Here is a 17,464-nt window from a genome sequence, read left to right on the forward strand (position 1 = left end):
GGTCCCTACACGTGTAAGACATCCAAATAGGGACCCTAGAAACCCTAACCTCGGAAAAGAGTATAAAAGCTAGCTACAAAGGGAATTTCAGCATCATTAACCCCCACACACAAAAACCCAAATCCCAAAGTGACGGCTCTTTGAAATTTCAAGGCTCTCCTTTATTTTTCGAATATTGCACACTGGTGAAATACATTTATTTCTTAGATCCATCTAATTTCTACTTGCATTTTACTTTATTTGTCATTTAAAACTTTCAAGACTCTTTTCTTTCTGATCACACAAACATAATATGACTAGGGATTGAAGCATAGTTAGATTTGTGGTAAGAACTACCATTAGTTACCAAATTCATCCCTAGTACATTGTATTTACTTTTCTCTTTAAGGTATTTTGCTTTTTTTTAGGTCAACAGACACTTAGCCCAGTAGTTACTACCTTTGAATTTTTCCATAAAGTTAGATTAAACACAACCAGGTGAAGTCCTGGCCCAGCACTAGGCAAGAAAAGTTTCTTCGGCCGAGAGCAAACAATCTTGCTCAGCCGCAATTTCCTGATCCCAGACTTAGGTTGTTTCTTTTATGTCTCGGCCATAACCTTGTTCTACCCGCCTTTGGCTGTGGCACGCCTGCATTTCTATTGCCACGTGGCAGCTTAGTAGCTTCTTGCATGGCATAGGACAATTTTTGTGTCGAAACAGACATGTTCGATACACCAGAGACAAACATGTTTTGATTCTTTTGGCAATAACGCGTTGAACACAGTGATGTCCTTTTGGCCACAGACTACTGAACAAAAAATATTTTTTTTAAAAAACATGTTCAGTGGTCTCGGACCGATCGTCCTTCTACCGTCGGTTAACCAGTGCCGGACAAATTTCAAAGAAAATTTTTTAACCTTCCTTGTTGTGTTCAATTCTGACATTAAAAAACTAGGATTCAAACAATTGCAACCCAAACACAAATTATTTAACAAATAACTAATAAAAAAACCTAAATTATTCATCAAACCCATAAAATATATAATCTAGAAAAATAAGAACAAATAAAGATTTTCATTAAACTCTAAAACAATATGCACATAGATCACACTTTGTTGAAAATTATAACATAGTGAGTTGCAAAATCAAATTTACTAAAATTGTAACTCTCACCGAATTATACTTTATCTAAAAGAGTTACATTTTGAATTACAAAAAATTGCATTGGGTGTTTGCCCAAGCAAGGTGTCCAAACACTTTGCCTTGTGTTCAAGTATTATGGCTAAAAAAATAAAATTGGATCTATTACTAAAAAAAGTTGCAGTCTGAGGCCTATTGCTAAAGCCCCAAAGTTTAAAGCAATTGGACTATAATAATTAACAAGATGAGACTTTCAAAGATACCTTGTCAAAAATTGTATTTATTGTTAAATTCAAGAGATCAAATTAGAACTTATTCTAATCATAACACAACACATTGTCTCTACTCACTTTCACTGTTTGGGTTAACTCCAAGGACTTTAAAAAGTTTCATTTTTACCTTAAAATAATTAAAAACATTGTAGGGTAAAACGAATCTTTAGAAGAGAGAGAGAGAGAGAGAGAGAGAGAGAGAGAAAGCAAAAGTAGATTGAGTACATTTTGAAGCCCCGTATGGAAATTAATAATGTTGGGGATTCCAAATTTATATCTTAAATTTGAATATCAAATAATGTGTTATTACACACATTAGTGTTTTACTTGTTATAAAATAAAGGCTCAAATACATTTAAATCCACCAACTATAGAGTCAATTTCAAGTTGTTCCACGAACTATAAAACATTTCAAATTTTTCCATTAACTAACAAAAAACATACATAATAGTTCATCCGTTAGGGATTTTGTCAAAAGGACTGTTAAGTGTCATATTGGACGTAGTCCACTAGGCCTCCTTAATCACTAATTTGTATAATATCTAACAAAAAATCAGCCTTTACACTGTATAAGATTCAATTTGCAGTGAAAATTGTGAACAAAACTATTGGGTGAGTAGAAAATCCTAATTTCAATGGTTAAATGCATTATTTTTAGCCTTTAGAACAAAACTCGATTTTTTAAATTTATGTGGGCTTACGGTTTCATTTAAAAATGGGGGAAAGTGGTGGCCCATATCAGAGTTAGGTGCCACGTGTCATCATGGAATAGGCAAGAAATTATTTTGGGGTCAAACCCATTTTTGCCTCCTCCTAGTCAATGTCATGTCATTAAAAATGTCAGGTGGACTATGTCTAGCGTGACACTTAACGGTCCCTTTCCGTATATTTTTGTTAATTAATGGGAGGAGTTGAAATATTTTATAGTTTGTAGACCAACTTGAAATAGACCCTATAGTTGGTGGATGTAAATATACTTGAGCCTAAAATAAATAATCCTTAGGGTGGACCATGTATGAATCAACTGACACATCATTTGGGATACAAATTCGAAATCCCTAGCACTGCTCTATGGAAATAGGAAACTCAGCCTAGGCCAGGGACAAAGCTAGGATTTGAAACTGGGATGGGCTAATTAAGCTAATATTTTTTTTCTTCAATTAGTGACAAGATTTTATTATTTTTTTTTTTGGTATTTCCTACATTGCACAACCTGTTAATATTCAAAGTACTAGCAACATTTCAAACACAAAAACAACCACAAATTGAAAAAAAAAAACAAAAAACAAAAAAAAACCAGCAAAAGAGTAAGTGCCATAAAGGGTTGGTAAAGATTCTATTATAACTATAGTTGTGGGATACATTCTTTTAGATTTTTCCCCCAAATTAAAATGCCCTTTGCAATAAATTTTCTCCCAAATTAAAACCCTAACTTAAACCCCAAGGTTCCTAATTTGAATCCTAAATTTAAGGTCCACATTTAAGCTTCAAATTTGATCCCTAAATTTAAATCTCAAATTTAAACCATAACTGAAACCTGAAACTAATATCTTAATTGAACTTTTATTTCATCAATCATCAATTCATCACTAATTAAGGAAAAAAAAACTAAAAGAAGAGAAGAAAAATAGTTCAAATTTGTGACTAATTGGAATTTTTGAAGTGTTGAAGGAGACTAACAAGTGAGAGTGGAGTGACTAAGTGAGACGCTCACTAAAGAAGAGAAGAGAGGCGTAACTGAGAAGGAGAGGAAACAACTTACTCAGTGGCGGAGCTAGAATTTTCATTTAGGCGGGTCATCCTTAGATGCTTGTTGTTCTTCTAAATTCATAATCATTATGAAATATAAAACAAGTCATTCCAAATATGAACATAAAATTTTGTTTTTTAACCACTATATTATTCTAAAATCTTTTTTTATAAAAAATATTTGCAGCTACCAAGCAATTTATTAAAACCATCACATTAAATTATTTTTGATACAAAAAAGACATCAAAATTTAACACTTTCAAGTTTTACAATACCTCTCAAATCTCACAAATAAGATATGTCAAAGCCTCAAAAATTAATATCCAAAATTTTTTGACAAAGCCACAAAATCATAATTAAATAAGCAATTTATTATATTGCAGGTGGTTCTTAGTAGCTGAAATAATGCGGAATAATAGAGGGAGGGTTAAAAGGGTCAGCTGACCCTTATAGGCCTTAGCTGGCTCCGCCCCTGAACTTACTAAGTCGAAAATTGAGAATCTGTCGTTCTCTGTTTGGTTGAGTGGGAGAGGATGAGAAAACCCTTAAAACGTCGTTCTCTGTTTATTTGGTTGAATGAGTATTTTTATTAATTTAGACAATTATTCATTTATTCTTATTCTTATTAGTGGGCTGGGTGGGTTGGGCCAAGTGTTTGGTAGAGAGGGTGCGCTAGACATAGAAACATAGTAGGTTTAAAAAATAAAAAATAAAAATATTGGCATGGGCTATAGCCCACCCAGCCTTCAACCTTGGCCTAGGCCCTAGGTCAACTAGGTTATAGTCCCAGTTAATTTTTCTTTAACTTTACACATAATCGGCGAAATAATTTTGGAAGATATTCACTTTTAAGAATATCCATCCTTCACTCCTTGGATGTTCACGTAAGAGCAGGCATTGTAAAAGTCTAGCTCTAATACAACCGTTCATGCAAATTTAATTGCACCGGCTGAGTATTCTACTTGCCTGGCTCTTTGTAACGCAACACTATAAATCTAAATTCCATTTTCAAAATTCGAGTAATAAACCGTATAGCACCTCTCCAAATGTAAACTTAAGGTGCCACAACTTCATGTATTGTACAAAGGCTCAAACACAGAATAAACTAACAGTTGAACAGAGTGCTAACTGGCCCATCAAGGTCCTGTGGATTTTAGAAGCCTACATTCCACCTAAACTTTGTTCCTAAAATGTCAAAAACACACAGAATGAACCAATAGTGCAATCAAGTATCAAAAACCAAGCACCAAAAGAAAGGGCTGTCAAGTGATTAAAACAGCGCCTAGTTAGTCCCCAAACCTGTCCTAAAAATAGCTTGAATTCAAATCCCTCCTTCCCTAAACTTCGTGAGTCATGATTAGTCAAAAAAAAAAAAAATCAAACTAAAGAAAATAAAAAGGGCCCTAAATCTTGTTGTGCTCTAATATATCCTACCTAATGTTAAGATTAGTCCAATGTTACTAATCTTTGTTGCTATTAATAATGAATCGATATTAGTTTAATATCGGAGACTAATGTTTCTATTGTTAATGTTATGCAAATCCATGTGAAAAAAAAAAAAATCTATCCAGTCTAAGCTTCAGCCTGTTCAATGTACATTTTTTAATTCACTCGATATTATATGTTCTGATTTTCGGGGGGAAGGAACCTTTAGCCTCCAACTGCTACTTAACAAATCCGCTGATGCTTGTACTCTCTCCGCTGATGAGCTTCTGGGAGACAGGCTGGCCAAGATCAAAGGGTCCCAAAGAGTCAGTCTGTATCCAAGCAGTAAAAATCAATAAGATTAGCTAGCTATTTTCAATTTCTTAAAGTTGGAGATAAGAAACAATAATTACTATAGGGTGACGATTTTTACACTCCTATTTTGTACATTTGCACTCCTTCCCCTTATTTTTATGCTTTCATTCTCCTTTTCTTTACTCAAATGGTCAGGCATAATAATAAGAGAAGTACAAATGTACAAAAATTAAAGTGTGAAAGTCATCACCCTTACTTAAATACGAAATGCAAATACCCATTTGATGCTTGACAGCCCAAGGCTTCTTTCATCATTGTTCACACGTGAACAAAGCATGAGATCTGTATCAAATTCCTGACGAGCGCGGTCTTGTGGAAGCCCAGCTAGACTGTTAACCTGCAATAGACATTAGACATTAGAAATTCTACCTGAACACCGTCAAAGCGCAAACTGAGTTGAAATTGATAACTTATACCCCCACAAGGGTCACAACTACATGCTGTTTCAAGTTCTGACAAGTGACAAAGCCTTTATCCCAACGACTTGGGAAAGATGCTTGTTTGTGAGAACTAGCTAAAAAATAACCTCACTGTATGATCTTACACGAGATTAAAAACATGTAGTAGTCTACTGATGATATAGTCCTATTGTAATCAGGTCAACTTAGAAAGGTCTACCAAACAGATAAAATATACACAGAAGAGACTGATCTCGATGTTTATTAGTCTTAAACCACATACAGATGTAACAGGTCCACAGGTATGCGAGGCATTTTCTTTTTCCGCCAAAGGACATTAATGTTGCTCTTCCACCATGGACTCATGGAGAAATTAAATACCTCATTTAACCAACGTATCAAGGTTATAATTTATTACCACCACACCCTTAAACTTCAACACATTCTGAAACCTTAAACATTTCAATACATTAAGGATAATCCACAGCTAATTTCAAGATAACTTCTGGTAATCAATTAAAAAAAACCTTGATTGATGTTAAATCCAAATTTTCATATTTATGGAATCCAAAGATCTGTGGGAGTTATCATACCAAATCCATAAATCTAGTATTGAAATCATGCATAGACATATGACATACACATTACTTTTATATGTATTCAAAGACAAAGTTAATGTAAATGGGACTGAAAGCTATCTGGTTTTAAAACCTAGATGATTTATAAATCCAGATTTAAGCAACATAAAACTACTCACAGTTGCAATAACAGAAAGAAATACATGAATAGAATAGAAAAAACCTTGGCTGCATTAGGAAACTTGAAAACTTTGGAACCAGAATTATGGCTGAAACCTCCACAACTTCCGCCGAAACCCAGAACATCTTTCCCCGAAGAAGAGAACTTTTTAGAAGGAAACGCATGACAGGTTTCTTCAGCATCCAAAATAGATCTGCATGGATCATGAGTGGATGGCCCTGGACCTTGAGGAGTATTTATTTGGGTGGAAATAAAAGCTTGAAGTGAATCAGAAATTAAATGAGTTGGCTGCATGCCTCCATTGCTCCCAATTGATTGTGCATCAAAGCAATTGAGCTTTCCCTGTATGGATGCCTCAGACAGGAGGCCGCCAATGCTTATAGATTGACAATCAGCCCATAACGCAAATGATTTTGAGTCGCCCTTTATTTGAGTAGGATGCAAGTCTTCATCTTTCCCAATTTGTTTTTTATCACTGTTATCGAACTTAGCCTGTAAGGACGCCTCAGAAAGGAGGCCTCCAATGCTTATATTAGTTACACTGTCAACCAACAGTGTGGATGAGTGTGCATGGTTACCATCCATCCTCCTCTGACTATCACCCTAATTACAATAAAAGGGCAAAAAATCATCAAAATCCATAATAGAAACATGTTGCATATAAACCTCCAAACAAAACCTTGCTTTGTTTTAGGAACTTAAGCACACAACACAAATGGCTAGTTCAAAGTGCACTACACAACAAAGTTTGCATATCTGGCTTTAGCTTTTGAACCAAAGGATATAATCATTATTAAAACTTGTATTCTCAATCCATCATTTAATCGTGACTACATATTTGGCTTCCCAGCTTAATGCAAATTCACTTCAAATTCATATTCACCATGATTAAATTAAGTAAATTGAAAAATTCATATCAATAATTTTAAAAGTTTGCCTGATTAAATGTGTGTGTGCGCACGAGCACATGTGTGGAAATAAGAACCACCATACAAATAGAGAAAGAGGCAGCAAAAGTGTTGGAACCAGATCAATGGCTACATAGGAAATCTCCTCAGTATCTGTATTTGTTGTTTCACTTACATTGACAGATGTAAAATCTTTCCTTGTCAACACAGATGCATTCTCTATGGCAGTGCTAGAATTTCTCTGTGCGCCTTCAGATTGTAAATCAACCTTGTCTTGAACTGATGTAGAAGGCTTGTTGGAGGTTTTAGGTCCAGTAGAGAACCAGCCATACCTTATGAAAGATATCAAGTCAGATACTTAAATTAAAGAACACAACACCTTTCAGTAAGAGAAATGAGTAAGCCTTATACCTTAAGCGAAAAACTGCAGGGCTTCCAATAGCTGCATAGACAGCTCCCGCACTGATGTCACCATCATTCAGTGTCCATCTTCTTCTACTAGGCATGCTGTCCTGCATCCTATATGGGAATAGAACTGGCTCACCACGAGCAACGCTTGAGCGACCCCACTTGCTATTAACGTGCTTTAGCACAGATGAAATCTTCTTCCGTGCTCTAAGAATGAGTTCCAAATATGGATGATGTCCATCCTAAAATGAAATGAAATAAAAAATAAAAAATAAAACTTAAAATTTAGAGTGAAAAAATCTTTAGCTTTCAAATACATAATGCTTTTCTAATAACCTTCATGATTTATTATTAACCTTTTCCAATCCTATGCGAGTGCCCTCATCTACAGGGAAAAGCTGCAACTTAATCTTTGAATAAGGAAGAGGTGCTTGCCCTTGATAATGCTCAAGAACAGGCAGCCTATTTGTTGTTTCTGAAAAACCTCTGCTAGGAAGCTCCATACACATGCCATCAGCTGCACTGTAAGGTGATAAACGCTCATCTTTTTCAACCAAGAAATCATCACCTTTTCCTAAGAAAGATAAAGTGAAATTAACAAAAAAGAATGCCCAAGATAACTGCAACTGAAAATTCAACTTTCATGTCGTTGATATGTTCCTTTTAGGCAAACTTTTAAATGGACAGCACAAGAAAATGACGAAGCTAATTAAGTCAAAGGAGCTTGTCTAGAATTATTTGTGAATGGACCAGTATTAGCAAATCCTCTACGTGCAAAGAAATATAAAAGTTCTAATTTCAAAGAATAAGGTCCAAGTTAAAAGCATTCAAGCATAATACTCAGATGAGAATTCCCACCTGTTGCTTTGTGACAGTTCTGAGTAGTTCTCTTTGTAGATTTCTTTTCTCCCATGCTACCTATGCTTGCTCTACACTCTATAGGAACCTTGATAACCTTTCTGTTTCTCTGTTTAGAAGCTTTCATGCTGTTTCAGCTTAACTGTAACTTTAACCAGCTGTCACAAACATTTACATCTTTCTCATAAGATAAACAATGCATTGTCAGGTTTCAAAAACATTGGAAATCAAAGATGAGCTGATTTACTGCAGGAACACAACAATGTCTCGCTTCTAATTTGTTTAGAACCATGACCAAAAGCCAATAACTAATAATCAATTGGTGTAAGCACAAGAATCTACATCGTTTATCAGATTATTAGGGTCTGTTTGGTATTCTATTCAAAAACTATTTTTTGTTTTTAAAAACAAAAAAACAAGTTTTAGTCAAGAAAACATGTTTGGTAGACCATTTTTAAAAACAGTTTTTAGAAAAAAAATTCAAAAACATGCCTCTTTTTAAAAATGATAAAACATCGTTTTTCTCATTTTTTTTTTTTTACACTTCTTTTTTTCTTAGATGTCATCATTTTTTAAATTTAAAAATTGTTTTCAAATTTCATACCAAACACGTTTTCAAATTTTAAAAATTGATTTTGAAAACTCACATTTAAAAAAAAAAAATCTTAATTTTTGAAAAAAAATTTTGAGTTGGATACCAAACGGGCCCTTAGTATCCCACTTTTTTAATTTTTTTTTCCTTTCTCAGCGAAACTCTCCTAATTATTTCCTGCAAGTTTCTACACAAAACATGATGCAGGACAACACAAGGTGGGTGTTTCCTATGATTATTGTGGGCTTAGGATGACAGAATTTTTAAGAAATAGAATAACTTTAAAGAAAAAAGAGGTTTATTGGGCTGCTCTAAGTTTGGAGAAATAAGAGAGATAGAGAAGAATGTAGAAAGAAAAGACAGAAGGTAGAGGAGAAAACAATGCACCAAGCCTTCAAGAACACTTAATTTTCATTCATCAAAATCTGATTTGGTATACATAAAATAGCCTTATTTATAGGCTTCAAATATATCTCCCAAAGACTCCTAAAAATACCAAAGAGTCAAAAGACTTATTAAAATACTAAAAGACTCATTAATACTTAAAGACAATGTATTTCCTAGATTGGCTCTTTAACATGTTTATTTTTTTTTATTTTCTTATTTTTCTGATTCTTGCACTACCATGGTACTTCGTTTTAGACTCAAAAGGCCTTATTGCTTGATATGATCCAATGGACTTAGTCTTGGGATCCAAAGAGGATACTTTTTTTCTAACCAAGATGTAGGTACTGCATCAAAACACAGTCGTGGGAAACAGAAAGCATTCACATTCCCACAACCTGCGCAGAAACAAACCTAAAACAGAAAAGACCCGCCAATTAAAATTTTGTACCACAACAATCATGTACCCCTTCTCTGAGGTCCAAATCAACAATCCAATTTTGAAAATTTATGAATTCTCTGAATTAAACAAAAGACATCACCAATCCCCAAGAACCCCAAACAAACTAAATGGGGTTTTTCCTCTTTCTCACTGAGATTTAAGCTTTGAAGATCAACAACTAAGCTGCAAAATCACAATCATATATAAATACTTCTCGAGATTTACCAGCTAATGAACCAAACCCCAAGTCACAAATTCTAGTCTTGCATATATACTCTACGTGAGCTCCTTGAATTATCTTACCTACTTTCTTTTTGGTGAAAATATAAGTCTCTATATGGTCTTTAATAACTAATGCCCTAAAATCAATTATTTGATCCAACCATCGGTGAGCGTGGGCGAGCAGGACATCAAAATTGTATGTATGTATGTGTGTGTGTGTATATATATATATTATAATTATATGCTGAAATTCCAGTAATTCCAGGGGCTAGGGTTTAGAGCATCACACATAACAAATGGGAATAATTCCAACGATACTGTATGAATTGTCCAAATTTCTCATAATCCAAATCTAAATAATAAACAAAAGCAACCAAATCTATGAATATATCTAGCTCTGGGACCGATTCACTAGAAAAGAAGAAAAACTAAAGGATAGGCAAGTACTAATAAAAAAAAAAAACGAATAGGCAAGTATAATTGAGCAAATTGATTCACTTTCCCAAATATCACAACCAAAATGTAAGGGCTATGAAAGCCTGCGTACCTGAATTGAGAGAGAGAGAGAGAGAGAGAGAGAGAGCGCGATCGATTGAGCAAGAGAGAGAGAGAGATTCAGATTTCAGAGCAAAACAAATGTTTGGCGGGAATGAATTTCTGAAATTTACAAGGTTCTTTTTTAGTTTGAGTCGGTCTGGACTTTTATTTGCCGCCTCGTGAAAGCGAAAATAATTAATTTTTTAGATTTTTTTTTCAAAATCCAAAATGAAAAATGGGTTAATTACATATAAATACTTCAATTATACATCACTTATCAAGTTGGTACCTTAGGTTCAAAAACTTTCATTCGAGTACATCAACCTCAATAACTCGTCAACTTAGTACCTTAGTTACTTTGATCATTAGGAAGACCGTTAACTGCCTACATGGCGCTGATGTGGCATATGTGGACCTACCACTAAATATTGACTTGTCTTTTAAAAAAAGCCACATAAACAAAAAACAATAAAAAAATCAATAAAAATGATATAAAATAGAAAAAAAATAATTGAATTTTGAAAAAAAAAGGCAAACAGAAACCCTCATCCTTCCGGATAAATCTTGTATGGGGCAAGCCCCACCGAAAACTCACTCCATCCTTCCTCCTCTGTCGCATCGCCGACCCAACCCACCCACCTCCCTCTCCCTCTCCCTCTCCGGCCATTGGCCGACAACCCCCTCCCTCGCGTCGGCAACCTTCTATCGGCCGCATCTCTCTATCTCTCACTCTATCTCTTTCTTTATGTCACTCTTTTTCCCTCTCACTCCAACTGCTCCACGAGCTCGGCTTCCTGCCTCGACGAAGACGGCTAGCTGCTCCGCGAGCTCGGCTTCTTTCCTTCCCCACCACCACCCCGTCCACCCCGTACCCAGCCCCCGTCCCCAACCCGGCCACCCCAACCCAGCCCCTCCCTAACCTCATACCTCTCGTCTCTCTCTTCTCTCACTCTCCAACCATAACAACAAAAACTCAGTAAGCAATTAAATAAATTCGAAACAAAAACCAACAAAAACAAACCAAAATCGCAAATCATAAACCAAAAATCAAAACCCAAAACTCAAATAAAGTAACAAACCAATTCTTTTGTTTTCCAAACCATTTCTTGGTTATGAATGTAAATCAGAGAAAAAGGAAGGGAGGAGAGGGAGAGAAAAAGAGAATGATAGAGATCAAAAGATGGGAAGAGAGAGAAAGGAATATCATGCCTCTCCCTCCTTAGAGAAACACGTAACCCAACTCTTTTGAATCCAAACCCAGATCCACATGGCCGATAATAATAGAGGTGGCGACAGTGGTGCTCCACCAGACGAAGAGAAGAACAATGGAGCCAGTGGTGGTGGTGATGATGCGCCACCTGAGGAGGAGGAGAAGAAGAAGACGATTGTTGATCCAGACCTGTTGATCTGCTTGCTTCAGCCTTTTCCTGCCCATTCTGATCCTGAATACATCGAAATTTGTCACCTTCTCCTCTCACGCAAGGCCCAACCCTGCATTCATCGCCGCAGAGTACGCTTTTGTTTCTCCTTCTTCATTGAACACTTTACATAGATAAGCCACTAGTGGTGAGAGGGGTTGCCAACGGACGGTGCAACTGGGCTGGGTGGGTGGGTGGGTGGGTGGGGGAGGAGGAAGGGGGAGGGAGGGGGCTAGGTGAGGCCGGGCAGGGGAGGGGGTTGGCTTCTTTTTTTGTTTTTTGTTTTTTGTTTTTTGTTTTCAATTTTTTTCAATTTTATTATTTTATATAATTTTAAGGGTTTTGTAGATTTTTTTATTAATTTATGTACATGTGGCTATTTTTAAAAGACAAATCAATATTTAGTGGTGGGTCCACGTGTGCCACGTCAGCACCACGTAGGCAATTAACGGTCCTCCTAATGGTTAAAGTAACAGAGGTACTAAGTTAACGAGGTATTGAAGTTGATGTACCTGAAATGAAAGTTTTTGAACATGAGGTACCAAGTTGATAAGTGATGCATAGTTGAGGTATATATATGTAATTAACCCATGAAAAATACAATGATAATTTCAATCCACTTTCAAAAAGGGTGCCGCTATTTAGACTCGACTTTTTTATTTCCATTCCCAGCACTTTAATAAAAATATAATTTTTCAATTCTACCCTAATATAAATTGACCTTCAAAGACTTTAAAATTTAATTCAAATTAAATTAAATGAACTTAAACCTATATCCAACATCAATTCTCCACTCACATCGCATCTCAACTCTCTGGCAAAACTCTAAACACACTATAACACTCTTCATATTGATGCAAACAAGTTTAATATTGACAAATGAATGGTTAAATTGTGGTTTGGGAGTCTTTAAATGAAGCATGCTTATCATTCCTTTGAGTTTTATTAGACTAAATTTTTATTTTGCAAAAACTGAAATCGCAACATGTTTGGCACACTAGAGCCGAACATGTTATGAGTCATTTGGTAATAAAGTACCGAACATAGTATTGTCCATTCTGCCATAAACTACCGAACACCTCTAAAAAATTTAGAAAAAAAAGGTGTTCAGTGGTTGCCAACCGAACATCCTTTTAATCGTTCGGTTATGTGCCGCTGAACATCCTTCTACCCGCTTGGTTGTTCGTCGCCGAAAATCCTTATTTTCTTTCCGTTAATTAGTGCCGAACAAATTCCAAAAAAAAAAAAAAATCAAAACTCTCCCTTTTGTGTTCAAGTTCAACATTAAACAACTAGGATTCAAACTATTGCAGTCCAAAAATAAAAAATTTCATGTAGAGAGCAATGGGTGGTGGGTGGTGCGGTATTGGCATTGAGTGTTGGGGTGATGGTGATAGTGATGGTGTTGGGTGTGTTGTTGGGTAACACAGAGAATGCACATTAAGCTATTTATTTGTGTGGACACTTCATCTTTGGCTAACACAAAGCCTACACTTCTTCTCCTTTTATATTTTAAAATCTTCTGGTCTTTTTCAGTAGTCTTGGAGGCATGGAGCTTAGGACCAAATCCTTTCTTAACCACTCTCATTGAACACACAGCTTTATCTGCAGGAGGCTCATAATTAGTTTCAAAACTTAATATGGAATCGATCAGTTAGCGCAGCACCCATTGATGTTTCCCCCTCTGCTCCGTTGAAAAAATGCTCAATAACTCCTTCATGACTTTCCAGCACTCCTAAAACCTTATTTTCATCTTCTGATGACTCCTCAAGTTCCTTCTTTTCAGAATCAGTTGAGACCAAAGAAATTTCATTTTCTAGAATAACAGCCATGTTAGGATTGTTAAACTCTTCCCCAAAATTTAGAGTATCGATCCAAAGATCTATGATTAAAAATCATTTTATTCAACTCATTTGAACCTTCATCTACAAAAAAATTAATTCCCTCGATTCCCTCCAATTGTTCTGGACCCTTAGTCATGTCTGCATCTTCAATTACACGGGCTTTTCGAGTTTCCCCACAACTTTCTAGTTCCCAGTTAGCAACTTCCCCTTCTGCTCCTTCTTCTCTTTCGTTACAATCAAGATCTGTATCAGAAGCAAGAAGATTAGAGTTCTTAAGCTTCTCCAACACCAGTTCTCCTTGCTTGCACAACTGGGCTCCAAAATTCTCTGGTTTAAAAACAGTAAATTTGTCAACTAGATCTTTCCTGCCACCAAATCTTGAGAGGAAATTTGATTTAGCTAACTTTGGCCAAGTTACTTCAAATCCTTTCAACCCACTTCTAGAAGCTGATCCAGAATTAGAGGTCATTTCAAAAAGGGCTTCCACTTTATTAATAATAACTTCTTACTGGACTCTCATCTCTTTCAAAACTGACCTATTAGCTTTTCCTTAAAGAGTTGGGGCCAAATCCAATTTAGGCTCACTCACACCTCCAATTTACTTTTCCATAAAACCTACTTGCTCTTTAGGATTCTGCCTTAACTTTTCATTAATATCTCTCCCAACACCTTTCTAGGAAGTTATCTCCAGCTGCCTTTCCCATTGCAAGAGGCTAATTAATTTTTGAGAGCTACACCTCGTCTTCTATCAAAAGCCCCAATATTTCGTCTAGGAAATTGTCCCATAATAATTGCTTATGCGGTTCCTCTTTCCCAACTCCCCCACCACTCCGTGTCACAACAATTGATCCATCTTCTAGGAATGTTCGCTGGTAAGTAGTGGCCTTTTCACCTTTCAAGAGATCTTCAACAATATCATTAATATCCCCATGTTTTTCTCTATTATCAATGCTTACATTTGTCCCGCCTTCGTAAGACTGTTCAGTTCCCAAAGCTGTCTCTTTGCTTCAAAGACTATTCATCTTTTTCTGTCATTTCTTTCTACCACGTGTAAACCCCTGATTGTTTCTTTCAGACTGACGAGCCTTCTCACCTTCCCCCGCCTGACTCTTTACCGGATTAGCTTCTGTATGAATCTTCTGAAGATTCCGGCCGCCATCTACGGTGGTCTTCGTACAACTGAGACTAGTCGGATTTTGATGCTAAGAACTCCAAATTCTCCTGCCAGTTTAATGAATTCAGGCAAAAAATCATTATTAACCTCTTTCACTCTGATTCTTACTTCAAACAAGTTCTCAAAGTTCAACGTTATGCGATCAATCTGGATTAAGCCACCACATGTATTCCCAATTAACGTGAAAACATGCTCCGTCCACAGGTTTAGTGGTAACCCTTCCACTGCAATCCACCCTTCATAAATTACAACCTGTTATTGATAAATATAATTGCAATTCTGATTCCATTTTGAAAGAATCACACTCGTCTCACCTTCAAAGGAAATCTTCCCTAACTCTACTGTCTTTCTCACCTCCACTTCCGTATGGCAAGCAAATAACGCTCTATTAATTTGGAAATGATTAAGTCAAATTTGGAATTCCAACACCTCCGAGATAGATTTCTCAACCAAAGACCATGTTAGATGAACCTCATGTCTTTCGCATACGACCATACGCTCCCATGTAGTATTTTCTCTCTTGAGATACTCCGTTTCTTTCGACTTTCCTCTGTGGTTCCAATAACTGCCACCCATCACCTTGAAATCTATGTTCAGTGATTCTAAATTTCTTGATACCATCTCTTTGTAAGTAACCTGTGGATTTACCCTTGAAACAGCCTTTTCCAAAGACTTGCTAATTTGCAAAAATTCTGTCTTCTTTTGTTTCTAGTACATAAAAGACTATAAGCTTACCTCCAATTTTCTCCAGCCCACTACACCTTGGCCTTTTGGAAGAATAATACTTCTCACCACACCCTTCGCACCACACTCATAAAGCCTCAGGAAAGACCCATGTTTTTTGCTATACCTCTCCAACAACAGCTGATAATGAGGACCTCTATAAGTTTTGAAAAGCTCATTTTCCTGTTCCTTTCGAGCTTCCCTTACTTGATCGATAATCCACGCAGCACCCCCTAACCCAACACCAATTTGATAACTTTTTAACCGGTTTCTTTCTGTGATCAAAATGATCTCACCCCTTGAATTCATGTCAAACTCGATGAAAAAACTTTTGAATTCTATCCTAAAGGCTCTTGAGGCAAGTTTAAGACTCACCTCTCTCTGTTCTCTCTCTCTCTCTCTCTCTCTCTCTCTCTCTCTTAACTTCTCTCTTCTATCTCTTCTATCCTAAAACCTATAAGAGCATCTCCAGTCATTTTCCCAAATCTAACTTTTTTTCATAAACTATCTTCAAATTGAAGAAAAATATAAGGAAATGACTGGAAATGCTCTTATAGGTTTTGGACCTTGCCCAAAATCCTAAGCGATGTACGATTGATCGGTCCATAATATAAATTTTTGTAAAAGTTTTGTTTGACGGATTAATTGACATCCTTTTACTTATTATTCCACACCATTTAAACTACGCAATAGAATCGGACTCGATGTCATTGTCATTCAATGGCATGGTTATTATTAGAAAATGGTCGAATAAACACAACAACATTTTAAACTTTTTGTACGATCTTCCATCAACTTGATATATGAAACAAAATTTATAATAATAATTAAATATATACATTTTGTGCACATCGAATATGATGAGTGTATAGATTCACATCTTATCCACCAGTTGGATTGGCTCTCTTAGTCACACAAATATCTTATCTCTAAACAGTCCACGCAAGTTTGAAGGTGAACAAAAGAGAGTTAGACAAAACCTAAATGCTCGTTCAGTTATGAAATGCTTATTGAATGCCAAGAACACTATTATGACTACACCATATGGTCAGTCCTATTTATAGTGGCTTGGTCACTTTAATCCTTGTTGGAGTAGGGGTGGCTGACTGACCATGAGCGGAGCCCATTTAATTTTAGGCTCCAACTACATTTTAATTAAAATACAGTTGCCACCGTGGAAATTCATAGCAAAACTATAATTTGCAACAAATGTCATTCGTTACAACAAGGGTCGCATATACTAAGTCACAATTTTTTTATATGACGTGTCATGTTGTTAGTGGCAAACTTGCGATGAATTGTACAGCGCAACCCAATGCTAAGAATTTTGGCATTGTAATTTGTGTTATATATTTTGAAAAAATTGATTTTAACTAATTTTTAAACATTTGCATATTAATGCAACAATCAATTTGTTGCAAATTCATAAATTTAAATTATTAATTAATTTAAATTACTTAATATTCAAAAATTGGCATAATGATGAAATAATGAATTGGGTTCAAACTCATCTTAATCAATTTAATTCTTTTAATTAATCAAAGGGTGACCTTGTGCATTGGTTAGGATCAAATGGACGGTGCAGTGACCCGCCAATAGGCCCAAAAGGTTTTAGGCCTTTAGGTAAATTGTGAGCCTAATATATTTGGAATAGGGTTGGTCCGACCCATCCAACCCTTAGGGCTAAAGTGGCCCATGGTTGAGTAAGGCATGGGTCCTTATTTCCTAGGGTAGGATAATGCATAAATTTATACTCGAGTTATTAACTATCCAGACGAGATCTTATAGAAAAATCCTATATGTCAATCATATGCAATAAGTTTTTCATACGTAAAAGATTTTCGTATAAAATCTC

General features: G+C 35.9%; 1 protein-coding gene across 5 annotated transcripts; it reads right to left on the reverse strand.

The window, feature by feature from the left end:
* Positions 1 to 4,390: 4,390 nt before the first annotated feature.
* LOC147283855 (TSL-kinase interacting-like protein) lies at positions 4,391 to 10,415 on the reverse strand. 5 transcript variants are annotated; one of them, XM_086244275.1, is made up of 7 exons: positions 8,274 to 10,415; positions 7,772 to 7,989; positions 7,419 to 7,657; positions 7,183 to 7,339; positions 6,142 to 6,702; positions 5,139 to 5,279; positions 4,391 to 4,866 (listed from the first exon to the last, which is right to left on the reverse strand). In XM_086244275.1, exons 1-6 carry the CDS (start codon positions 8,398 to 8,400, stop codon positions 5,139 to 5,141), a joined length of 1,443 nt encoding a protein of 480 aa, XP_086100401.1. In that variant the 5' UTR covers positions 8,401 to 10,415; the 3' UTR covers positions 4,391 to 4,866. The 5 variants fall into 5 exon arrangements, with proteins under 5 accessions (XP_086100401.1, XP_086100400.1, XP_086100399.1 ...); XM_086244274.1 differs by having other exon boundaries at positions 4,393 to 4,866; positions 5,160 to 5,279; XM_086244273.1 differs by having other exon boundaries at positions 4,396 to 4,899; positions 5,160 to 5,279; positions 7,772 to 7,983; positions 8,274 to 10,413.
* Positions 10,416 to 17,464: the final 7,049 nt, after the last annotated feature.

The sequence above is a fragment of the Dryas octopetala genome, chromosome 5 (assembly GCF_963921425.1).
Source record: "Dryas octopetala chromosome 5, drDryOcto1.1, whole genome shotgun sequence".
Taxonomy (NCBI): domain Eukaryota; kingdom Viridiplantae; phylum Streptophyta; class Magnoliopsida; order Rosales; family Rosaceae; genus Dryas; species Dryas octopetala.

What these genes read in the sequence shown, in the direction of transcription:
- LOC147283855 (XM_086244272.1), bottom strand. Translation starts at nt 8,400, where the DNA reads ATGAAAGCTTCTAAACAGAGAAACAGAAAGGTTATCAAGGTTCCTATA. An exon ending in CCTGCAGTTTTTCGCTTAAG is followed by an intron (nt 7,340 to 7,418) that starts GTATAAGGCTTA and finishes ATCTTTCATAAG; the next exon opens with GTATGGCTGGTTCTCTACTG. An exon ending in AAGATTTTACATCTGTCAAT is followed by an intron (nt 6,703 to 7,182) that starts GTAAGTGAAACA and finishes TATTGTAATTAG; the next exon opens with GGTGATAGTCAGAGGAGGAT.